Source organism: Mesoplodon bidens (assembly GCF_964165515.1).
Source record: "Mesoplodon bidens genome assembly, chromosome: 19".
NCBI classification, from domain to species: Eukaryota; Metazoa; Chordata; class Mammalia; order Artiodactyla; family Ziphiidae; genus Mesoplodon; species Mesoplodon bidens.
In genome coordinates, this window is record NC_138179.1 from 13550384 (window position 1) to 13577711 (window position 27328).

Below are 27328 nucleotides of genomic sequence, written 5' to 3' on the forward strand. Positions count from 1 at the left end.
ATAAAAAATACACTAGAAGGAATCAATAGCAGAATAACTGAGGCAAAAGAACGGATAAGTGACCTGGAAGACAGAATGGTGGAATTCACTGCTGCAGAACAGAATACAGAAAAAAGAATGAAAAGAAATGAAGATAGCCTAAGACACGTCTGGGACAACATTAAACGCAACAACATTCACATTATAGGGGTCCCAGAAGGAGAAGAGAGACAGAAAGGACAAGAGAAAATATTTGAAGAGATTATAGTCAAAAACTTCTCTAACATGGGAAAGGAAATAGCCACCCAAGTCCAGGAAGCACAGCGAGTCCCATACAGGATAAACCCAAGGAGAAACACACCAAGACACACAGTAATCAAATTGGCAAAAATTCAAGACAAAGAAAAATTATTGAAAGCAGCAAGGGAAAAACGACAAATAACATACAAGGGAACTCCCATAAGGTTAACAGCTGATTTCTCAGCAAAAACTCTACAAGCCAGAAGGGAGTGGCATGATATACTTAAAGTGATGAAAGGGAAGAACCTACAACCAGGATCACTCTACCCAGCAAGGATCTCATGCAGATTCGATGGAGAAATCAAAAGCTTTACAGACAAGCAAAAGCTAAGAGAATTCAGCACCACCAAACCAGCTCTACAACAAATGCTAAAGGAACTTCTCTAAGTGGGAAACAGAAGAAAAGGACCTACAAAAACAAACCCAAAACAATTAAGAAAATGGTAATAGGAACATACATATCGATAATTACCTTACACATGAATGGATTAAAGGCTCCAACAAAAAGACACAGGCTCACTGAATGGATACAAAAACAAGACCCATATATATGCTGTCTATAGGACACCCACTTCAGGGCTTCCCTGGTGGCGCAGTGGTTGAGAGTCCGCCTGCCGATGTGGGGGACACGGGTTCGTGCCCCGGTCCGGGAAGATCCCACGTGCCGTGGAGCGGCTGGGCCGGTGAGCCATGGCCGCTGAGCCTGCGCGTCCGGAGCCTGTGCTCCACAACGGGAGAGGCCACAGTAGTGAGAAGCCCGCGTACTGCACAAAAAAAAAAAAAAAAAAGACACCCACTTCAGACCTAGGGACACATACAGACTGAAAGTGAGGGGATGGAAAAAGATATTCCATGCAAATGGAAATCAAAAGAAAGCTGGAGTAGCAATACTCATATCAGATAAAATAGACTTTAAAATAAAGAATGTTACAGAGACAAGGACACTACATAATGAACAAGGGATCAATCCAGGAAGAAGATATGACAATTATATATGCCCCCAACACAGGAGCACCTCAATACATAAGGCAACTGCTAACAGCTATAAAAGAGGAAATGGACAGTAACACAATAATAGTGGGGGACTTTAACACCTTACATACACCAATGGACAGATCATCCAAAATGAAAATAAATAAGGAAACAGAAGCTTTAAATGACACAATAGACCAGATACATTTAATTGATACTTACAGGACATTCCATCCAAAAACAGTAGATTACACTTTCTTCTCAAGTGCGCATGGAACATTCTCCAGGATAGATCACATTTTGGGTCACAAATCAAGTCTCAGTAAATTTAAGAAAACTGAAATCATATCAAGCATCTTTTCTGACCACAACACTATGAGATTAGAAATGAATTACAGGGAGAAAAACATAAAAAACACATGGAGGCTAAACAATACGTTACTAAATAACCAAGAGATCACTGAAGAAATCAAAGAGGAAATCAAAAAATACCTAGAGAAAAATGACAATGAATACACAATGATCCAAAACCTATGGGATGCAGCAAAAGCAGTTCTAAGAGGGAAGTTTATAGCTATACAAGCCTACCTCAAGAAACAAGAAAAACCTCAAATAAACAATCTAACCTTACACCTAAAGGAACTAGAGAAAAAAGAACAAACAAAACCCCAAGTTAGCAGAAGGAAAGAAATCATAAAGATCAGAGCTGGAATAAATGAAATAGAAACAAAGAAAACAATTGCAAAGATCAATAAAACTAAAATAAATAAAACTGGTTCTTTGAGAAGATAAACAAAATTGATAAACCATTGGTCAGACTCATCAAGAAAAAGAGGGAGAAGACTCAAATCAATAAAATTAGAAATGAAAAAGGAGAAGTTACAACAGACACCATAGAATACAAAGCATCTTAAGAGATTACTACAAGCAACTCTATGCCAATAAAATGGACAACCTGGAAGAAATGGACAAATTCATAGAAAGGTATAACCTTCCAAGACTGAGCCAGGAAGAAATAGAAAATATGAACACACCAGTCACAAGTAATAATATTGAAACTGTGATTAAAAATCTTCCAACAAACAAAAGTGCAGGACCAGATGGCTTCAGAGGTGAATTCTATCAAACATTTAGAGAAGAGCTAACACCCATCCTTCTCAAACTCTTCCAAAAAACTGCAGTGGAAGGAACACTCCCAAACTCATTCTATGAGGCCACCATCACCCTGATACCAAAACCAGACAAAGATACCACAAAAAAAGAAAATTACAGACCAATATCACTGATGAATATAGATGCAAAAGTCTGCAACAAAATACTAGCAAACAGAATCCAACAACACATTAAAAGGATCACACACCATGATCAACTGGGATTTATCCCAGGGATGCAAGGATTCTTCAATATACGCAAATCAATCAGTGTGATACACCATATTAACAAATTGAAGAATAAAAACCATATGATCATCTCAATAGATGCAGAAAAAGCTTTTGAGAAAATTCAACACCCATTTATGACAAATACTCTCCAGAAAGTGGCCATAGAGGGAACCTACCTCAACATAATAAAGGCCATATATGACAAACCCACAGCAAACATCATTCTCAATGGTGAAAAACTAAAAGCATTTCCTCTAAGATCAGGAACAAGACAAGGATGTCCACTCTCACCACTATTATTCAACATAGTTTTGGAAGTCCTAGCCACAGCAATCAGAGAAGATAAAGAAATAAAAGGAATACGAATTTGAGAAGAAAAAGTAAAACTGTCACTGTTTGCAGATGACATGATACTATACATAGAGAATCCTAAAAATGCCACCAGAAAACTACTAGAGCTAATCAACAAATTTGGTAAAGTTGCAGGATACAAAATTAATGCACAGAAATCTCTTGCATTCCTATACACTAATGATGAAAAATCTGAGAGAAATTAAGGAAACACTCCCATTTACCACTGCAACAAAAAGAATTAAATACCTAGGAATAAACCTACCTAGGGAAACCAAAGACCTTGTATGCAGAAAACTATAAGACACTGATGAAAGAAATTAAAGATGATACCAACAGATGGAGAGATATACCATGTTCTTGGATTGGAAGAATCAATATTGTGAACATGACTATACTACCCAAAGCAATCTACAGATTCAATGCAATCCCTATCAAATTACCAATGTCATTTTTTACAGAAGTAGAACAAAAAATCTTAAAATTTGTATGGAGCCACAAAAGACCCTGAATAGCCAAAGCAGTCTTGAGGGAAAAAAACGGAGCTGGAGGAATCAGACTCCCTGACTTCAGACTATACTACAAAACTACAGTAATCAAGACAATATGGTACTGGCACAAAACAGAAACACAGATCAATGGAACAAGATAGAAAACCCAGAGATAAACCCACACACCTATGGTCAACTAATCTATGACAAAGGAGGCAAGGATATACAATGGAGAAAAAAAGACATTCTCTTCAGTAAGTGGTGCTGGGAAAACTGGACAGCTGCATGTAAAAGAATGAAATTAGAACACTCCCTAACACCATACACAAAAATAAACTCAAAATGGATTAGAGACCTAAATGTAAGACCGGACACTATAAAACTCTTAGAGGAAAACATAGGAAGAACATTCTTTGACATAAATCACAGCAAGATCTTTTTTGATCCACCTCCTAGAGAAATGGAAATAAAAACAAAAATAAACAAATGGGACCTAATGAAACTTAAAAGCTTTTGCACAGCAAAGGAAACCATAAACAAGACGAAAAGACAACCCTCAGAATGGGAGGAAAGGGCCTCCCTGGTGGCGCAGTGGTTGAGAGTCCGCCTGCCGATGCAGGGGATACGGGTTCGTGCCCCGGTCTGGGAGGATCCCATATGCCGCGGAGCGGCTGGGCCCGTGAGCCATGGCCGCTGGGCCTGCGCATCCGGAGCCTGTGCTCCGCAACGGGAGAGGCCACAACAGTGAGAGGCCCGCATACCGCAAAAAGAAAAAAAAAAAAAAAAAAAAAAAAAAAAAAAAGAATGGGAGGAAATATTTACAAACGAATCAACGGACAAAGGATTAATCTCCAAAATATATAAACAGCTCGTGCAGCTCAATATTAAAGAAATAAACAACCCAATCCAAAAATGGGCAGAAGACCTAAACAGACATTTCTCCAAAGAAGACATACAGATGGCCAAGAAGCACATGAAAAGCTGCTCAACATCACTAATTATTAGAGAAATGCAAATCAAAACTACAATGAAGTATCACCTCACAACAGTTAGAATGGGCATCATCAGAAAATCTACAAACAACGAATGATGGAGAGGGTGTGGAGAAAAGGGAACCCTCTCGCACTGTTGGTGGGAATGTAAATTGATACGGCCACTACGAAGAACAGTATGGAGGTTCCTTAAAAATCTAAAAATAGAATTACCATATGATCCAGCAATCCCACTACTGGGTATATACCCTGAGAAAACCATAATTCAAAAAGACACATGCACCCCAATGTTCACTGCAGCACTATTTACAATAGCCAGCTCATGGAAGGAACCTAAATGCCCATCGACAGATGAATGGATAAAGAAGTTGTGATACATATATACAATGGAATATTACTCAGCCATAAAAAGGAACGAAATTGGGTCATTTGTTGAGACGTGGATGGATCTAGAGACTGTCATACAGAGTGAAGTAAGTCAGAAAGAGAAAAACAAATACTGTATATTAATGCATATATGTGGAACCTAGAAAAATGGTACAGATGAACTGGTTTGCAGGGCCGAAGTTGAGACAAAGATGTAGAGAACAAACGTATGGACACCAAGGGGGGAAAGCCGCAGGGGGTTGGGGATGGTGGTGTGCTGAATTGGGTGATTGGGATTGACAGGTGTACACTGATGTGTATAAAATTGATGACTAATAATAACCTGCTGTATAAAAAAATAAATAAAATTCAAAAATTCAAAAAAAAACTAATACTAAACTTTCTTTGGGTTATTTGTATGGAAATATCTTAATATAAATGTTTCAGACATTACATGAAATTCCTAAAAACCTTATATGTTCTTGTATAAGAAGTCATAATTCTAGTTATTGCTTTAAAATGTATATCTAAGAAATAACTAAATTTCCTTGTCAATTGCATTATTATGAACTTTCATCAAATCTTTAACCGTGGTCATTTTTAATTCTTTTGTCATTTACAGACAGTTCTGGGTGTACTCTGACGCTTTTGCAAAAATGTTCCTATAAAAGGGTTTCATCTTCAAGGAATTCATGGAAAAGACTCTGACAAGTACAGGTTTCTGGTAACTGACTATACTGCTGAACTGAATGATTAAGCATTTTCAGAACTCTAATGGAAAACTGCTGAATTCATAAAAGTGCTAACAAAAGATCAAGATTAAAAATAATTAATTACATGGGACTGAGTGAACTGATGAGGGTGATTATAATTTTTGTGACTTTGTTTGAATTTTTTTTAAAAAGTCAAAAAATAAAAAATAAAAAAGAACCAGTTAGCAAAAAACTGAGGCCTCCAGCCAACAGTTGTGTAAATGATCAGGTTGGAATTAAATCTTCCAGGCACAGTCAAGCCTTCAGATGACTGCAGCCCAGCCAAGAGCTTGACTGGAACCTCATGAAAGACTGTAGGCCAGAAACACCTAGCTAAGCTGCTGCTGGATTTCTAACACGCAGAAATGTTATGAGATAATAAATGTTTCTGGTCCAATATTGCTACATTTGGGGGAATTTGTTACACAGCAATAAATAACTAATACAATGCTCAAGCTCATAAAGCTAACTTCAAATTTGAAAGTACTGGTATCATACAAACCGTATTCACTGGCCACAGAACACTTAAGATAGAAATTACCAACCAGCAGAAAACCAGGAAAATGTCTGGAAATCAAGAAACACTCTGGATGAGTGAGCTGTAACTAAAACAGCATTTAATAAATAATTACTATGCTTTATTTTTATTTTTAAATTGTGATTTTCTTCCTCAAATTATTGCTCAAGGACCTTCAAACATTAATTTTTTTGTTTTACATAGCCAAGTGCCTAGGCTTCAGTAGCCTAATCTTAACGGGAGATACTTCCTCTACCTCAAGCAAATTTGATTCTTATTCTCAATTATTGGGAAGTAAATTACTTCTTTGATGTCTCATGCTTTATCTTAAAAAAAGATGCAAATTCTGCATTCTATTCCATAATAGCCATATTTGTTTATATTTTCAAAATTTTTCAAAAAAATTTAAATAAAATCATCTTCCAAAAAGACTACCCAAAATATGCTTATGAGTTGGAGCCTAGCATACCTACTTGGACTTACGTTACATATGCCTAAGAATGAAAAACACAGTATGCAATTTCTGTAGAGTCTACAGTACTGAATATTGATTAATCTCACATCTGAAACCCAAAGGTGAAAGAAGAAAAAAAAAATACCACTTCAAAAATCAGGAAACTGGTAAAAACAAAATAGATTTTTAAAGCATGTGAATTATTTGGGAATTTGTTATTGACAAACTTTGAGTATGGACCGTGTTATTAAAGAGAACAGTAGTGTTATCAAAGTTAAATTTCCTGACTTCAGTAATTGTACTGTAGTTAAGTAAGAGAAGTCCTTAATTATTAAGACATACTGAAGTATTTAGGAATAAAGGAACATGATGCCTACAACTTACTGTCAAATGCCTCCTCCACATGCAACAAATGAATATATGTGTGTGTGTGTTTATATTATATACACACCCATGCACAGACACATGGACAGAGAAAGAGAGAATAAATAATAAAACGTAAAACAAAGAGCAAAATATAAACAGCTAGTAAATCTAGGTAAAGAATATATGGGACGTTTTATACTACTGTTGCAACTTTTCTGTAAGTTTTAAATTATTCAAAATTCTAAAAGTACATAGGTAGTGCTGGCAGCCCCAGAATTCCAATGTAGTGTTTACCTACCAAAACAATCTGCCTCCAGGTCATCATTTTATCTAGTATTTAAATTATGTTCAATTGTGAAAATTACTTTTCTAACACAGTTTTTTTAAAGCCAGCAACCAAACTTCTGAATCATCCTGTTTTTCTAGTTATGTGAAAGAAATAATGCAATTGATGTTAAAAATGAAAACGGACATCCAAATAGTAGAGTTCAAATACGCACACTCAATGGTTACGGTGTTTACCTCTGGCATTCAAATTTTTAAGAACATATTAACAAAATATTCTCATACAATTCACAAATTGTAAATTTTAATACATTTTAAATTGCAGAAGAAAAGTCAGAACAGTCAGTGAAGAGTCCAAAGCAGGCTTCACCTCTTTCCTGAGGCTGAGAAAAGATGTTTTGAATGGCAAAAATTCTGTTTGCTGGTTGTAACACGACATTTAAAACGATCCTAAGGACTTCCCTGGTGGCGCAGTGGTTAAGAATCCACCTGCCAATGCAGGGGACACGGGTTTGAGCCCTGGTCCAGAAAGATCCCACATGCCACGGAGCAACTAAGCCCATGCACCACAACTACTGAGCCTACACTCTAGAGCCTGCGAGCCACAACTACTGAGCCTGCGTGCCACAACTACTGAAGCCCGCATGCCTAGAGCCCATGTTCCACAGCAAGAGAAGCCACTGCAATGAGAAGCCCGTGCACCGCCATGAAGAGTGGCCCCTACTCGCTGCAACTAGAGAAAGCCCGCACAGCAACAAAGACCCAACACAGCTATAAATGAATGAATGAATGAATGAATAAACAAATAAATAAGATCCTAAACTCATTCCAGGAAAGGAGAGGCTTTTCAAATAACAGAGCTCAAGAACCTGCCACTGTGCTTAGCTTACTACTTAGTTCACGCCAGAAGCCCAAGCTTCTGTACTAATAATGGCCATTTGTTACTATCAGGCTGAATGAAAGAGAGTTTCATTCATAAAAAAAGAAAGCTAACGATCAAAATAAATTTGGAATCATCATGAAGAGGCAAAGAAGAGGGTCATTCTACTAGCTGTTGTAATTCATCTGGGTTACCTAGGAGATAAAGGACTACTGCTGCATAAGGACAGGGGAGGACTCTGCCTGGAACCCTAAGGATTCTCTGAAATATCTCTTATATGTGTGTAATAGTAAAAGTTAATGGAAAATACACACACACAAAGCAATGTGAAGAATACATGAGGATGCTGTGAAGAATATGTGAGGACACATATTCTTCACTAATGAAGGTTTGGGTTACCCCACCAGCTGAGGCCCTGAATGAGGGCAAAAGAAACATGGAATGAGCAGAAGAGAGTAGTTATAAGGATGAATTTACAATCACTCAACTAGTTAACAAAAGCAAAGACTACAGCAGTTACACATATAGTCTTCTTTGCTTACTACAGAAGATTTTGCGTGAATGTACAAACCAATTTCTTCTCTCTTCTCCTCAATATGTTATACAAACTTTATTAGTAAAGGTTAACTTTACAACTTAGTCTTTAAGTAGCATGATATTCAGATGGGACTATGAATTTGAGACATAATTAACAGCCTAAAAATGGATAGTGTGAATGTCACCCAAATATGGATACAATGAGTATTGGGTCTTGCTTCCCATTTGGCGAAGAAGGTAAGGATATCTCCCTTTTTTTTTTTAATTAATTTATTTTATTTTATTTATTTTTGGCTGTGTAGGGTCTTCGTTGCTGCACACGGGCTTTCTCTCGCAGCGAGTGGGGGCTACTCTTCATTGTAGTGCACGGGCCTCTCATTGCGGTGGCTTCTCTTATTGCTGAGCATGGGCTCTAGGCGTGTGGGCTTCAGTAGTTGTGGCTCATGGGCTCAAGAGCACAGGCTCAGTAGTTGTGGCGCACGGGCTTAGTTGCTCCACGGCATGTGGGATCTTCCCAGACCAGGGATCAAACCTGTGTCCCCTGAATTGGCAGGCAGACCCTTAACCACTGGGCCACCAGGGAAGTCCCAGGACATCTTCATTTTTATAAAGAAGACTTCCATCTTCTTAGGCAAAAGCATAGTGTTTGTCTTCTGTACACAAGATCAAATATCTGTATAAAGGCACGGATGGCTGCTGAGTAGCCAAAGGAGTGCATTGTGCCAACTGCTAAGTTGCTGCCTCTCATCTTCACACCTATCCTTCTCTACCTTGTTTTCTGATGGCGGGGCTACTGTGCAAACTACATTTCCCTTTGCTAGCTGGCTCCTTGTTAAGCCTCTGCCAAGGGGACACTAAAGAAATCCTGTCAAGACTGGAGGAGGTGGGACTTCCCTGGTGGTCCAGGGGTTAAGACTCCGAGCTCCCAAGGCAGAGGGCCTGGATTCGATCCCTGGTCAGGGAACTAGATCCCGCATGCCACAACTCAGAGCCCACATGCCACAACTAAAAGATCCTGCATGCCGCAACTAAGACCCAGTGCTGCCAAATAAATAAATAAATAAATAAATAAATACTTAAAAAAAAAAAGACTGTAGGAAGGACAAAGGCCTTGATTCTTCCTCTTTGCAAAATATCTACACTACCTTAATCTTGAGAAAGAACAACAAACTTGAAATATTTACAATACCTGATTTCAAATGACTATAAAGCTACAATAATCAAGACTGTCAACTGGCACGAGAAAATAGGCATATAGAAGCACACTAAGTACAAAAATTAACTAAAAATGAGTCATAGACCTAAGTGTAGAATCTAAAACAAGATTTCTAGAAGAAAACATAGGAGAAAAATCTTTGTGACCTTGCGTTAGGCAAAGGTTTCTTAGATATACCATCAATAACATGATCCTCTTTTTTTTTTTTTTTAGAAAAACCGATAATTTGGACTTCAGCAAAATTAAGAACATCTGCTTTCAAGACTTTGAGAAGAAAACAAAAGCAAAAAAACAAAACAAGCCAGAAACTGGGAGAAAATATTTGCAAATCACATTATCTTGTAAAGGACTTGTATTCAGCATATATTACAAGCTCTCAAAAATTCAATAATAAAAAATCCCAATTTAAAAAAAATGGGCAAAAGATTCAAATATACACTTCAACAAAGAAAATATTCAGGGGGCTTCCCTGGTGGCGTAGTGGTTGGGAGTCCGCCTGCCGATGCTGGGGACACAGGTTCGTGCCCCGGTCTGGGAAGATTCCACATGCCGCGGAGCGGCTGGGCCCGTGAGCCATGGCCGCTTAGCCTGCGCGTCTGGAGCCTGTGCTCCGCATCGGGAGAGGCCACAGCAGTGAGAGGCCTGCGTACCGCAAAAAAAAAAAAAAAAAAAGAAAATATTCAGATGGTAAATTAAGTACATGAAAAGATGCTCATTGGTCATTAGGGAAATGCAAATCAAAACCAGAATGATATACCATTTCCCACCCACTGGATGGCTATAATTTTAAAAATTTTTAGTCAAAAAAAATTTTTTTAAGTAAATAAATGTTGGCAAGGATGTGGAACAACTGGAATCCTCATATACTCCTGTAAAAATGACATAATCACTTTGGAAAACAATGATTGGCAGCTTCTTAAAAAGTTAAATATACACCCACCATATGACCCAGCCATTCGACTCCTTTGTATTTACTCAAGAGAAATGAATGTATACGTCCACACAAAGTCATATACATGAATCTTCAGGACAACGTCATTTGCAGTAGCTAAAAACTGGAGCAATCCAAGTGTCTACCAACAGGTGAATGAATAAATATTGAGAAAAACAGCTCAGCAGGTGCCCAGAAATGGGATGGAGGTACAGAATGGATTATGGGGGCTGGAGGAAACTTTTGCAGGTGATATATATATTCATTATCTTGATTGTGGTGTTAACACAGGCTTAAAAATATAGGAAAAGTCATCAAATTGTACATTTTAAATATATGCAGTTTATTTATTTACTGTATGGCAAGTTTGCTTTAATAAAACTGTAGAATTTCTATCATTCTAGAAACTGTAGAAATCCTATTCTAGAATTTCTATAATAATAAAAAACTGAAATTCCTAAAATAAAGTTCCTAAGAACATGGGGGGAGGGAGAAGGCACTGTTTTTGTATATTTATTCATATTGGGTGTATATTTACTAATTTTACACCCAATTGGGTGCTCTTCATTATTTCCTATAGTTTTGTCCTTCCACTTGACATGTTTCCCCTCTGCCTAAAGAACTTCCTTTAGTAAGTCTTACAGAGCAGGTCTGCTGGTGATTAATTCTCTCAGCTTTTGTTTGTCTAAAAATGTCTTTATTTTACCCTTATTCCTGAAGGATACTTCTGCTGGGAACAGAATTCTAACTTGACAGGTTTTTTTTGTTCAACACTTAAAAAATGTCATTCCATTATTTCCCAGTTTCCACTGCTGTGTTCAAAATTCAGCCATCAGTTATATTAGTTTCTTTGAAAGTAACATCTTATTTTTTTTCCATCTGGTTGCTTTTAAGAGTTTGTCTCTAGTTTTCAACAGATCAATTAAGATATGTCTGAGTGTATTTAGAAAGTGTATTTTTCTTTGTATTTATCTTGCTTGGGGTTTGCTAAACTACTTGCATCTATGGGTTGATATCCTTCATCAGTTTTGGAAAATGTCTTACCATTATCTCTTCAAATATTTGCTCCCACACTAAGTTCCCTTCTCTACTTCTGGGTTTCCAATTACACGTTACTCGACTTTTTTTTCTTTTTGGGGGGGGCCACGCTGAGTGGCATGTGGGATCTTAGTTCCCCGACTAGGGATCCAACCCGGCACACCCTGCATTGGGAGCATGGTGTCTTAACCACTGGACCACCAGGGAAGTCCCACACACTATTCAACTTTTTACTAGAGTTACACCTATCTCTTTTGTTCTGTCCTACTTCTTCCATTGTTTTTTCCTTCCTGTGCTTCAAACTGGATTATTTTCTATTGACTTGTCTACAAGTTCTGTACTCTTGTCTTTTATTGGTATAGTCTATTAAATCCACCCAACGAATAATTAATGTCAGATACTGTGGGCTTCTTGTTGTTGCATGTTTTTTGTTTTATTTTTAATGTGTCAGGCACTAAGCCCTGGGAACACAGCAGTGAAAAGACAGACACAGTCCCTGCTCTCATACAACTTAAATGATATATATTCGATTGACCTGTTTTCCCATTTTTTTAGATAAATGAAGAGTAAGGCAAGGGGTGGAGTGAGATCCTAGAGTCCTGCACCAAAGTTTTCTCAGTAGCATATAAATGACAGACCTTAAGCTACTGACGTGTTTTTGATTCTTAGAATATCCATTTAATTCCTTTTCATGAATTCCAATTCTCTATAGAAATTCTCCACCTTTCCATTTTGTCCACGTTTTCCTGTATTTTCTTTATCATATCATAGTTATTTTAAAGTCCCTGTCTGATCATTTCAATTACCTGTAGGTCTACTTCTACCATTTATTTTTCTTCTTGATTAAGGATCAGTTTTCCACCTTTTCAAATTTTTAGAAATTGTTCATTGTACACTGGATACTGGAAATGAAAGAGCCTCAGAGACCCCAGAATATATCTTCCTAGTGAGCACTCTCTATCTACTCTATTAGGCAAAAGGGATGAGAGAGGCTCATCATTTCAATCCATTCACGAATTGAAATGTGTCAGTGCTATGCTGCAGTTTTAAGTAAGACTCAGTTCAGCTCTGGTTCATTCTTTTTCTTCAGTCTGTGTCCAGAATCAGCAAATGTCAGCAATCCTCTTCTAACCTACAAAGGGTTCTTCTGTATCTGGAATTTTAATTAATCTAGTCGTGATTACTTCTACGGGTCTCCAATATTTTTTAAAATATGATTTTAAAAGTTCATTCAGTTTTTTACTGCTCATTGCAGTGATATAGATGACTGCACTATGTACTACATAGATGACTATACTACCCAGAAGCTTAAGTCTCCCTGCATATCATACAGTGATTCCCAAACCCAGCTTTACATCAAAGTAACCTGGGGAGAGTTTTTAAACTACAACTCATTGTCCATACCTCTAGAACTCATAGATGTTCAGTGGGGCCAGGAAATCTGTACTTTTAACAAGAGTCTTAAGTGATCTGGTAAAGCTGACATTTCTAAAGAAACTGATGTGGGAGTTCCCTGGTGGCCTAGTGGTTAGGATTCCGGGCTGTCACTGCCATGGCCCAGGTTCAATCCCTGGTCCGGTAACTGAGATCCCGCAAGCTGCCCGGTGCAGCCAAAAAAGAAAAAGAAAGAAAGAAACTAACGTGCCTGTTCCTCCTGTCCCCCATCCCCAGCTCGGTATTGATAAGGCCATTAGAGAAAGAACACGCACTACGTACAACAGATAAACTGATACATGAATATAAAAAGTTAAAAGTTCAGAATCACTAAAGACTTTAACGATAAGATGTTAAAATAAATATGTAAAGCCTTCAAAAAATATATTACGATCAAGAAGAGGAGGAAGGAAAGGCAAGAATCATTAGTTAGAGTACATGGTATAATACCTATAGGAGACTGAAAGTAGAACTATTCAATTCAATTTTATTTCTAATTGTTTTAGCAGAAAACAAAATTATCTTCAAATGTGAAAAAGAGCATTGTTGACAGCCATCAGAACACTTAGATAATGCATAAAGACCCCACTTACCTGCTTATCTGAATTCAAGTCTATATGAATTAATCCAAGGGGACAAATGAAAATTTTGAAATGTGACAAGGGGAATGCTGTCTGTGAACTCTGAGAATTCAAACAGAAAGGTGCCAGACTGGGAACAAGAAAACAACAGTGCCTCAAAATGCAGGTGCAGCTAAAGGTGAAAAGGTCATTTTAGGACTATGGACTTAATTTAATGTCAACACCCAAATAATTCTAGGACTGATTATTATGCAGATGACTTTTAAGCACTTACAGAAGGAAGAATTATTTACTAACAATAATGAAATCTTACCTGTGTAAAGCAAGTTTACAAACTACCTTCACATACATTCCCTCGTATCTTTGATTTGTGAAAAAGGGCAGGTAGCATATGTCTCCTCCCCAACCTTCACACACACTCTTCAAAATACTCAGATAGCTTGACTTGCCCAGGTTAACTCATTCCTCAGTAGACAATTAGGACTCAAGCTCAAGTCTTCCCCACTGAGTACTGTATTTATATCGCACAGCTCTGAAGGTGAGCATGAGTTAAGAATAAGTCACACGGAAATGATAACTGGGATTGCTTCAAAATAATGAAAACGCACAGAGCAGGAAAGGGGTAGGACTATGGATGAAACAAAACTAAGCAGAAGCTGGGTAATGGGTACATGGGGGTTCATTTATAATCATCTCTCTATTTTTGTATATGTTAAAATTTTTCATAATAAAACTTTAAAAAAAAATACACATGCACACACATGCTCTTTGATAGGTTAACTGTACTGGTAATCAGATGAATACCAAAAATACAGAGTACCTGAAGCTCAGCATTTTGTAAGCCTTTTTTTTAAGTCTCACATAACACCCTCATATACAAAAATACTTAGAAAAGGGATGACAAATGATATGCCTGAATACTGACCACCACTGCACCAAGAGAAAAAACAACCATGATAGTGAAATATCTTAACAATTTATACTATAAATAATTGAATGAACAATATATTTCGGGGTGGAGGAGACAACCCTGAGGAATACTTAAGATCTGTCTTCCAACATTTTTAAAGTAAAAAGACAAACATTCTTAAGAGTTATAGAGAATAGAATTAGGAACAATGAATAGAAGACTCCAGGAGGCCAAATTCCAAACTTTTCTACTCTTCCCACTCTTCCTTGAGGCTCATGACTCATGTGCTACTCACTAACAAACTTTGTCACAGTCACCTACAAATTTTCTAGATATTTTCCGCATCATCAAAACAATTTGACTCCCGGCTCAGTTTTTCCTCTACCTCACATCCATTACCATCTAGGTGAGTGTTGCCTGATGAACTACAGGACTCCCAATTAAATTTGAATTTCAGATAAACATAAGTAATATTTTTAGTGTAACTATATCCCATGCAATAATTGGGAAATACTTATACTAAACATTTACTGTTTATCTGAAATTCACATTTAACTGGGCATCCTATATTTCCATTTGCTAAATCTGGCAACCCTAATCTAGGTGACTTCAATGTCAAGGTGGACCACCTATCCAACAACTGGTCCCCAACGCTCCTTGATCCCTTCAATTCTAGTGACTATGACCATAACAAAGACGTTGTCTCCAAACTCAGCTGAGTCCTTAATACTGCCCAATATTGCTAAGTGCCCTTAAGCTGCACTCTCTCTCTCTCTCTCATTTACCCCAACAGTCATTAGAGACCAAACCCATTCTTTCCTTCTCTACCATCTCAGTCTCTAAATCCACCACCTGAATTTAGATCCCTATCTTCTTCTACCTCCTATGGTACTTCATTCCACATTTCCCTTTATTATATTTTTCAACCTCTCCCACCGAAGCATAAGCCATTAGATGAAATTACATTCACCCAAAATCTTCAAGTGAGAGCTTAAACATTTTAGTATGGCATATAAGAACCTACCAGATTCACAACTTAGTTCAGGCTTCACTTTCTGTCAAGCTCTCCCTGGCTGCCCAGTCTAAATTAAGTGCTCCTCTCATACACTCCCATTGTATCCTATGCATCCATCATAACATTCACCATAATTTTCTTTTCATCCTTCTCTCTTACTAGACTTTAGGTTCCTTGAGACCAAGAGCATGTCTTGTCTTTATTTCCGCAGCATTTACCACAGCGCTCAGCATCTACCACAAATAATAGGAACGTGAATGTTTAGTGATCAAATAAGACAGAGGAGGCTCAATTTAAGGGACAGTTTCTAACAATTACAATTCTACTAATGGAATGTGTTACCTTGAGATGTAGTACCCCTGGCTGCCCAAAGGGCAAAATAAGATTGCATATCATAGTACTATTTATAACAGACAGGAAAAAAAAAGGATTTATCCTATTGTCTGTAGAGGAACTGGTCAAATTTTGTGAGGTACAACCATACAACCATCCTTGAAAACTCTGAAATCAACAGACCTGTCAAGAAGGCTTCTCTTGTGGGCAGGTCATGATCCCCTCTCACCTGGACAGCTGAAGGCACTGTAACAAGTTCTTGTACTTTAATAATTTTATTATAGTCACCTCATTCTGATCCTACTCTTATGTTAACCTTACTCTGCTAAAAATTGAGATTTTTTTTACATTAATACATTCCAGTTACATTTTATAAAGTAACATTTATTTGCTTTGTTACCAATTGTTTTTCTGATTATAAAAATACATATTCAGTGTAGGAAATTCAAAATTTATTTTTAAAATATTAAGAAAAAATAACAATTACATATAATACCTTAAATTTTTAAATAATGCAAAAGAAAGTATAATCATATGGGCAAATGCTCACGTTATATTATGTTAAAAGAGCAGATTATAAGACAGTGTATCTCATCCAATCCCAACAACCTAATAAAAGCAACAGTATCTAACATTAATTGCCAGAAACTATGCCATGTGCTCTACATGTATTTCCTAATATAAATCTCACATCGATCTCTGTGAAGTAAGTACTATTATTGACCCCTTTTTACAAGTGAAGAAACTGAAGCCTGAAGCTAAATAACCTGGCCAAGGACTAGTAAGCAATGGCAGAGCCCAAGCTCAAGAATTCAAACCCAAGGGGTCTAATTTCAGAATTTTAACTGTGGTTCTCCTCTGAGTTGTGCTATTATAAATGACTTTTATTTATTTATTGTGATTTTGTTACATTTCATATTCCTACAATGAATATGAATTACCACTCTATTTTTTTTTTTAATAAATGTCCAAGTAGAGGTTGAACAATTTTCTGTCAGGGCTATTGCAGAAGTGGATTTAAGTAAGCTCAGATTCCTTCTAACTAAGGATCTGTCACTAATCAATTAGTGACTGGAATTATTTTCTTAGTCAAAAGGACTGGCTCTAAAAAAATGAAACACACATCAACCCATTTTAAGAATTATAAAAGCTTTGGACTGTCAGATTATATTTTTCCTGTTTAACATTCAGTAAATGAAATAGCTCAGAATTGAGGAGATTTACATAATATAGCAAAGGTAGTTCGTGTTAGGGCAGAAACCAGAGCACAGGTCTTTACTGATCTTTGTTACCAACATTTAACCAAAACAATGCTTTCTATCTCTCGCATTCCCTACTGTAAATTCAGTTATCAGAGACCAAAAACTGAAACATAACAGGAAATACAAATGCTTCTTTTCTTTCCCCCTTAGTCCATTACCCAAAAGGAAGAAGACCTGCCTGGAGCATAAAGTTAAAACATCTTCCCAGCCCTGAGCTGGGACAGAAGTGAAAGGCACTGATAAAGACAGGAGATTTGGAAAGATACTCTAAAAGACAAGATGAATGATTTGAAAGTTGTTATTGGGGATGGGGGCGGGAAGGAGCTGAGAAGTAGACAAAGGAAGGAAACAAGGAAGGAAAGCAGACGGGCACAGACAAAAAGAAAGACCCAGAAATCCAACAGAACAAGGCACTCAAACACTACAAAATTTAAAAGGTTGTCTCAAATTTAATCAAATCCTAAATGTAATGTTCTTAGAGTATGAAAAGCAACTTTACAAAACTTGACTGTGAAATGCCAGATAAAAGAATGAAATAAAAACATAATCTCATATTTATAATTATACATTCCTGTTGGTACTCTCACAAATTCTACTCTCTCACCTTCAGAATTCAACTCTCCTCGCCTAAAAATCTGCAGTGAGTTATAAAATGTTATAAAACTAAATAAAAGGGGAACAATGTTACAACTTCTAACAGCCAAGAGAAGCTTTGATAAGGTGAAAAGAAGAATGATAAACAATGAAATCAGTATATAATGCTTAAAACTTATGTCTAACACATAACCAATCGAAAAAGATTTCCAGATACTCTCTTATGAACATAAAAGGTAAAACGTAACATGTCATTTTTGAGTGAAGAAGCAATAATACTTTCCTCACTCTACATATTTGTGCTATCTGTTCACAAAATTTAGGCCCTTTTTTTTTTTTTTTTTTTTCTTTTTTTTCTTTTTGCGGTATGTGGGCCTCTCACTGTTGTGGCCTCTCCCGTTGCGGAGCACAGGCTCCGGATGCGCAGGCCCAGCGGCCATGGCTCACGGGCCCAGCCGCTCCGCGGCATATGGGATCCTCCCAGACCGGGGCACGAACCCGTATCCCCTGCATCGGCAGGCGGACTCTCAACCACTGCGCCACCAGGGAGGCCCTAGGCCCTTTTTATAAAGCTCTATTTATTGAAAGTTACTGCTCTAAGGATTAAGACACCCACACTCTAGTTTAAACTCAATTAATTACATGTCATAGGATTGTGAACAAGTTGCTTTGCCTCTCTAGTTTTTTCTTATGCATTATAGAAATAATAATAATCACCAAACTATCGATACAAAGAATAGATAGAAAAAATACTGCACAGGATAATAATCATGGCAATACACTTTTATGATTATTTACAGCTTCCTTTCACATAAAAGAGTCACACCTAAGACACTAAACAAGCCCATGACATAAGTAAGGCAGATATTATCCCCATTTTACAGATGAAAACAGAAAACTGAAGTTCAGAGAGGTTGACTTACCCAAGGTCACTCTGAAAACTGCACAGTCAAAAGCTCTTTCTCTTACTACATAGTATACTCTGCCATCACAAATTTGAGGCAGGAAGAGTGGTTTTCTCATGCCCAAATGACTATGAGGACTATCCAAGGAAAGCTGTCAATGATTAAACAGAAAAGGGTCGCTTGAGATTGTTATAGCCATAATTACCCACAAGGCCATTATCTGGATATAAAACTATGATTTAAAATAAGTTAAATAAAAGTCCTTTAAAGTAAATTTCTAAAAGTTCTGCTATTTACTAACTTAACTTCATGCCTCTTGCACTAGACACAACACCCTGCTTTGGGGGATGTGAAACGGAGAGGGTAAGGATTTCACCAGAAAAAGTTAAGTAAGTTCTCTGAAATCCAACAGGATAAGACACTCCAAACTATAAAATATGAATAGGGGCAGGCAACAGCGTGTAGACCGTAGTGGCAACCCTAAGCCAAATCAGAAGACTGCCAGGCTGTGGTTTAAAGAAAATATGCAATCTGTAAGTCTGTACCTCAAATTATTGCTACAACAAAGTGATTAGTACCATTTATAGCAAAAATACGTCAAGTTTAGAGAATAATTCCAATTTTTCATTACAACAGGATGGGATTCCATATGAGCTTGGGGCTTTCTTGTCTTAACAGAAGCCCTTCTGATGACATAATCAATGGCTCAAAAGCCACTCAGAGAACCAAAGAAGGTAACTACATATCTCAGGCATATAACATATGAAGTGGTCAAATATGCCATCGACAGCAGGCACCTGGAGAGAGTTTATTGGAGGCACTATCAAGTCCAGTTATTTATATTCTACAACATTAAAATGTTCTTCAGCACAACCTCTGAGTGTGCTGTTTTCCTGAAGGCTCTACCACACAGTATGAAACAGAAATTTACCAATTGCTGAAACCTTAAACTTAATTCACAGTCACCACAATGTAAAAACACCTTAACTTTTCTATTCTTCAAGGTCAAAACACACTTTGTCTCATCCTTCCCTCTCCACACCCAAGAAAATGGGATATTCTAAAAGATGTCAGTCGGAATAAGCCAATGCTATTCATAAATCCAAGTCAATCCTCAGCAAAGAAAGGGCTTAAGATGCCCATATTCTACTTCAGTATTGATTCTAAGCCTTTTAACAGTTTAAGCTGACCACAAATCTCCCCTTCTACTTCTTCTATAGAACATTCTCCTTAAACTTCCTTTAAAAAATGAGCCTTCCTATAAGTCCCGTCCCTTGTCTTATATACATACAGACACACACAAAACCCCCAAGGAAGAGCAGACTGAGGCCCAGTGAACACATGTGCAAAACACATTTTTAATACACTGCTCACCCTGAAAAGTATGTTGTTTTAATGCAACAACAGAGAGTCTATATGGAACACCATAACAACAAATATGAAAATAAAACAAAAATGCCCCACAGCAGTCTGAGTAATTTAGAGAACAAAGATGCAAAAATAAGGCATGCTTACTATTATAGTATATCTCTAACCTTCTCTTTAAGGACAAAATTCTCCATGCTAAATACATCCAAGAAAAAAAAGGGGGCTTCCCTGGTGGCGCAGTGGTTGAGAGTCCGCCTGCCAATGCAGGGGACACGGGTTCGTGCCCCAGTCCGGGAAGATCCCACATGCCGCGGAGCGGCTGGGCCCATGAGCCATGGCCGCTGAGCCTGCGCGTCCGGAGTCTGTGCTCCGAAATGGGAGAGGCCACAACAGTGAGAGGTCCGCGTACCGCAAAAAAAAAAAAAAAAAAAAAAAGATTTAAGATTCTAATTTCCTATTGGTCAAAAATGTCAAAAACTGTAGCAATGTTTAAAATCTAATATAACAATATTGCTGGCCCAAGTCACACCCACCTTATGACATTTTTCTATTACACTTCCCAAACTTGAAGAGCTGGATATTATGTATGCCACAAATTAGATGATAAACAAGAAAACAGATCGATTATAGTCATCCTAAGGACCCTCTCAGTACCTTAAGTATTCGTCAGTGAATGCTAAAGTAAGGTATATATTGGCCAAGGTACATACAGGGGCATGTCCAGAGACTAGTCAATCTCCTTTATTTAGTGAAAACATAATAATCAGTCAGCAGTGAAGAAAATGTATAAATTTTACATCTGAATAATTTGAGTCTTTTCAAAGTGTTTCACATTCATTATCCTATCAGACCACTGCAAAAAATTTCCTTATGTAGAGACTTGCCACTAAAAGTAAATGACAAATTCAAGATCACAAAGATAGTTAATTGGATCTGAAACTTGATTTTAAAATGTTAGCTCTGTTGGAGGAAATATAAATATATACAAGTTCCTCCTTAAAGCTCTCTTTTCTTAAAAACCTATTCCTAGTTAAAATATCACTTAACTTAATAAGACCAAGGCTACCATAAACACTAAATTAAAATTCAGTTATTTACATTTAAAACAAAGCCAAAATTACCACTCTTTTTAGCCAGTCTACCTTTGAACCAGGAATCATATGAAGAACTTTCCATCAATGACTCACTGTGTGCTTCTAACTGTGCTGGGCCCTGGGGTGACTATTAGGGGAATTCTAACCGTGGCTTCTTGCTTTTAAGAAAGTTTATACTCTATCTGATAAAAAGATAAAAGAAAACAATGCTAAACTATGTTCAACCTACCCTCCCAAAGGGAGACATGTTAAAGGGGGGTTCTGCAGAACCCCAGCTGACAAGCACACCAAGAAGTGAGGCTGCAGTGAGTTTAGTCTAAAAAGACTTCGTGGGAAAATTGAAGCTTGAGCTGCCCATTTCAGTGTGGACAGGAATTAAAAAAAGATAAAGGAGGAATTAAAGCATTTAGGCAGGGGCTGGTGTAAACAAAGGCTGAGAAGCAGGAATAAGCTTGACATACACAGAAGAGACTAAGCCAGCTTGCCCGGAACACAGGTGCACACTGAGGCATAATGAGAAAACATTAGGTAAATTAAGTGGGGTCACCTCCCGATATACTGTTGTGGCATAGGTAGATGCTGTTAAAGTATTAAAATCATCAAATATTTAAATTAGAAAGAAATCTTACAGATTTTCTACTCAATTCCAACAGATGAGGAAATCTAGGATCCACAGAGATCTAATGGCTAGCATAAGGACTGAGGCTGTAAATAGCAGAACAAAACTCAGACCCTCATTTAGGAACCGCAGTTCAACAATGGGCAGCATGGTATGATAGAGAAAGCCCAAGGACTGATGAGAACATCAACATGTGAGGGTCTGCAAGCGTACATACAAGACAGTATTATGTCTTGGGAATTCGAGGAGACTGATTTCCAGGGGTAATGGAACACCACAGAGGCATTACAGTTGATCAGAAAACCACTGTTTTGCCAGAAGGAATCACTTTCTGGAAAGAAGCAATCCAGAAGGAAAGCAGAGGCAAAAGCTAGTTTTCAGAGAGTTATGAAGGACATACGTGGATAAACAGTAGAGGCAGCAGGTATCTGGCAACAAAGGAAGAAAAAGACTGATCTACACACAGAAAGCTACAGGACCAAGTAAATGTTTAAAAGAAAAAAAAATCTAAGTAAGTTTGAAGGTGAAAAGGAAGGCGCTCACATAAAGAAAGACTGAATGAGATGCTAGATAAGGTGGGGGGAGTGAGGGAACACAGAGAACTAATTGAGGACCAGTTGGAAATTGTTTTTAAAGGATGAGTTCCAGAATAAGGAATAAGCATTTTTTTCTCACTCACCATAACATAGCCTTTGTCAAAAGAATATTCATTTTCAACTACTTATAAGGCCTTACAAACGCAGACCAAGCTTTAAGAACAAAGCTAAGGAGATTTTTTTTTTTTAATCCAAAATGACTTCAAAGTTTTACAAATGTATCTGGCCAATTAACATGTAGCTTGTAACTTCAAAGACACTTGCCAATCATTTTATAACGTGAGTTTTCTACCACATATTCGAAGGACATTTCGATTAGCATTCAATTTACAACAACAAATATGCTATTATTAAAAATAAAAAATCAGGGTTTACTCTCTAATATGTTCTTTAAAATGTTGTTTTTTGGCTTTTTATATACCATTTTTACTTGACCAGATATGGAAAATGTAAGTGCTTAAGTGAACATATTTACAACAAATCATTTGGTGATATCTTCTCTCAATTTCTTAAAACAAAAACCTTCATATGACCAGTTTTCCTACAGTCCTTTCTAGGAACAGACCTACAGAGACAGGTGGGGCATATGGAGCTAGGTGAGGCATGTAAGAAGGTTCTCCCTCTCATTTAAGTAACCTGGATAATGAGCCACAAATTAAAGCTGCACACCTAAAATTTGCCAATTTCAATTTAGAAACTTACCACTCAGCACCATAAAGGCAGGTTAAGAAGAAGCAGAAGATATAACTTATCCATTCAGCTTTCTAGCTGTCCACCTTCACAACTCCCATCCTTAATCAAGGAAGTACTTACTTTTTGTTTGTTTGTTTTTATTTTAGCCGAGCTGTGCATGCGGGATCTTCCCTGACCAGGGATCAAACCCGCATGCCCTGCAGTGGAAGCACGGAGTCTTAACCACTGGACTGCCAGGGAAGTCCAGTACTTACTTTTCAAATTGTTAAGAATTGTTCAACTTAGGCCATAAATATTAGGTTTAGTTGCAATACCAGCAGGTTACAGGAATTTTATTTTACCCACTTGGAAACAAGGACTTGAGCTCAAAATGTCAAGATGGAACACTACTACCACTTGCTTCAACTGGGTCTACTGCACCAAGTTGCTGAGCAATACCCATCAGAGTACAATACATAATCAACAGCGGCTAGTAATGCATTTCTACTTTAATCACCACAAATATTAGAAGTCCAACCAAAACATCAATTCAATCATAAATAGAGCTGCCATCTTTAGACATGCACATGCTCTCTGCCTCACACATGTCTTAGCTATAATAAAAGGATGCAGCCCACCTCCCCCTGGACCCAGTGAAACAAATTACAGTCAATATATCCAAAATTTAAAACTTTTAGACATAGTTGAAATGCTTAAGACTCTCATACAAATATCTCTCACTACATGCAGGTTGTCTTCCCCCCTAAATAAAAAGGTAAATTCTTCTCTCCTAATTATACTTTTGGATTATTAAAACAAATCCTATGGGATACTTATCAAAAAAAATATTCCTGACTGTCCAGCATTCAATGCTTTTCATACTGAGGCTCTTATTATTAGGTCTGCTATGTGACCTTGGAAAGTCATTTAACCACTCTGAGCTTTAGTTTTCTTTGCTTTCCAACCTCAAGGTAAACTCTAATTTGAATTAAACATTTATTACTTCTATAATAAGTTATTGTATATAAATGCCTTATGTTAAACACCGAAACTCTTATACTTTTACATCTCAAAGTCACTGGGCTTTAACCTTGTAAGAGAAAAATGTGAGGAATAATTTGTCCTATGGATCCTTCTCTTAATTACAACCTAAGGAACATATTTTTTTAATGCTTCTGTTTAAAATTCTTACATCCTTACTTTTTAAGAGATGGTGGTGAGTTTGATTCCACAATATTCATAACAAAGCAAACAACAAAGCCTAAGGTCTTTTAAGTCTGGGGACAAAAAGAAGGAAAAATTTACTTGCATTACTGGGCATATAATCAAAATCATTCCTCTTTCAAAAAACAGAAAACTATGTTTGTCATATGTGGCAGATAAGCCTAAAGATCAACAGGTAAGAAGTGAAGAAATAAAGTTTAAAAACTGGAAAAAATTTTTAACTAAAAAAAACCTGGAAACTACAGTCGTGATATGAATCCATCAAATTCCCGCACCCAGATTAAACTGTCCACACAGATCAGCTTTGGGGCTCTTCTGTGTGTCTTTTAAATCCTTTTTTTAAATTACACAGAGAAAGTCTTTTCTTTCAAGTTTTAAATCTAAGGCTCTATCAATAATACAATCCAATATATGCAGTAACATTTCACTTCCTCAAACAGATTAGTAGCACAGTCGTTTAGATACTTTTTGGTCTGGAAGCATAAGGATGTGTGAAAGAACTTCAAGTCTCTGACAGCTTCATAATTCTATTTTACCTAAGTAGTTTCTTCTCAAATGTCTTCTCAATTCCTCTGCCTAGTCCCAAATATCTTTCAGATAGGTCGGAAACACCATGAGTCCCATAAGAAAATGTTTATGGATCAAATAAAAGTGGAGCCCTCCCCCCATTCAGCTCCCATAATCAGTTTTATGATTATATCCAGTAAACAAAATAGATTGACTCAATCTCAAACAGTTCCCTCATCACAGGAAGCCCATGGTAGAACTGCAGCTGCAAAAAGCATCCCTTTAAACGATCCCCAACTACCTACAGCAACACAAAGTTAAACTAAATCCTACTGACAAAAGGCTCCGGGTGCATTCATTCAGATCAGCCCCAGGATTTAGAGTCTGAAGCTCAGGGAATAAAAAGGCACCTCTCCAAGCTATGAAACTTTTTTTTTTCCATCTCAAATATTCTCAATGAAAGTTCTCTTGTCAGCTAAGAGGTGAGAGTTTAAAAAAACAACAAAACACTAGCAGAATTAACGGCTTCAGGACCACTTCCCAGCTGTCTTTGCTCTCTGTTGTCAGTGGCTCAGATGCAGTTTCCTACTTTCCTTTCACTCTTCTCCCCTTAATCCCCAAGATTCCCACTACAGAAAGCAACACTCACATTCTCAGATCCCTGACAAAAAATAAAGGGGGAAACTGCAACTACCAAGGAAGGGGAAAAAAAAGAAAAAAGGAAAAATATTTCAGAAGCAGGAGGGAATCAGAACCATGGTTTCCACTGCAAACGGCAATGTAAAAAGCCAGTCTTGTCTTATCAGGGTATGGGGGGACGCCCGTGTGGGGCATCAAAAAGACGTGCAGTGTGTGTGCACTTGGAGCTCTCGGGGCGGGCTGAGACGACGGAGCAGAAAGTAACAAAACCTGTGCTTTCCCTGCTTTCTTCTACTCTTCCCCCTCCAAGAGAGGAAGCTGAAGAAACTGGGGGAGGGGCGGGATGTTATCGTTCTCCCATTGGGGGTACGCAAGACGGGCCTTGGGGGTTCCTTCAGTTACTCACCCCCAGTTAGGAGATCCACTGAGGGAAAAGGAAACCCCTAAATGTAACCCACCTCCGTTCACAAAAAAATAGTAAGGCGGGGGGATGATTAAATCCACATGGAGAGCCCCTGAAAGCGTCCCCAGGTCACTCATCCCTATTAGCAAGCGGAAGGGCTGGGATAAAGGGGATGGAGGGTCGGAGGGGTGGTCAGGGAAAAGGCCCCACCCCCGACTTAGGAGGGAAGGGGAGCTCGAGCCACCAGCTGTCCCCTCCTTGCCGCACCTCCCCCCTAGGCCACCCCCAATTATCCCCCCAGTCTTTCCTCTAGAGCCCGAGGCGGCCGCGGGGGAGGCGGCCGCTCCCTCCTCCCCTCACCCACTCCGTCCCCACCCCCGCTCCGCTCCCACCTCCCGCCGGCCAAGGGCCCGTTACCTGCTCGTCGAAGCGGCTGACCACGGCCTGGACCCATTCCACCGGCCTGTGCGCGGCCATGTCCTCCCCGCGGCCGGGGGGCGGCGGAGGGACCGGGCGGCCGGCGCCCAGGGCCGGGAAGAGGGCGGGGAGCGGGGGCTGAGGTGAGGGGAGAGGCGAAGAGAGGGTCTGAGGAGTGCAGGCGCCGAACGTTCCCACGGGGGTGGGGATGGGTGGCCGGCGCCCGGCCGGGAGGGGGAGAGGGGAAGGGGGCGTTGGCGAGGAGGCTGGGGGGAGGGGGACGGGGGAGGGGGACTCGGGGAGGGGAGGGGGCCTCTTGGTCGCTCTCCCCACTAGCGCCGTCTCCCCACAGCCATCACAGTCCGAGACGCCGCCATGACACCCCACCGGAAGTGGGATCCTTTCCACGGCCCGGGGAGAGGGAGAGCGAGCGAGCTCGAGATTGAGAGCGCGGCTGGGAAAGGGGAGGGGGAAGCGAGAGGAAAGGGGGCCTGCCGCGCATGCGCCCGCTCCGGCCGGTTTCATTAATGAAAAAGCGAGTCCTCCTGGAGGTGACGTCACCTAACTCCTCCGGGCCCCGAGGCGCGCGTCCCTCAACGCCGCCGGGCTCACCTCGACTCGGCCTCTGGTTGTAGCCGGAGAGAGTCCGAGCCGACCCGGGAGCATCCGCTCCCATCCCACCAACACCTCAGACTCCCGGTCCCCCGCCAGCCTCCGAGTTTGGATTGCTCCCCGGGTTGGAAGTTAGGGCGCCCTGAGGCTAGCATTTCTCCCTGCACACAGATCTCTGCCGCTGATTTCTGGGGAGCTATGCTCTGCCTTAAGCTCTCTCAAAAAATAAGGCACACAACCTCAGGTTTCCAGGTTCTTCGTAGCTACTATAGCCTGCTGAGTAACAGGAAAAAGTAAGGCCAAGGGAGATTCGGTGATTTTTTCTTTTTAAACG

The 27328-nt window shown here is 38.9% G+C and overlaps 1 protein-coding gene across 5 annotated transcripts in view; it reads right to left on the reverse strand.

The window, feature by feature from the left end:
- Positions 1-26854, reverse strand: part of NF1 (neurofibromin 1) — a 260760-nt gene extending 233906 nt beyond the window's left edge. For 4 of the 5 annotated variants that reach the window (XR_014013948.1, XM_081218712.1, XM_081218713.1 and 1 more), the window contains exon 1: positions 26383-26852. Coding sequence is in view for 4 of the 5 variants with exons in the window: in XM_081218712.1 (XP_081074838.1) it covers positions 26383-26442 (60 nt within the window). In the remaining variant the exon portion in view is untranslated. Of the gene's footprint in view, positions 1-26382 lie in introns of all 5 variants that reach the window. The other variant, XM_081218714.1, reaches the window with a different exon arrangement.
- Positions 26855-27328: the final 474 nt, after the last annotated feature.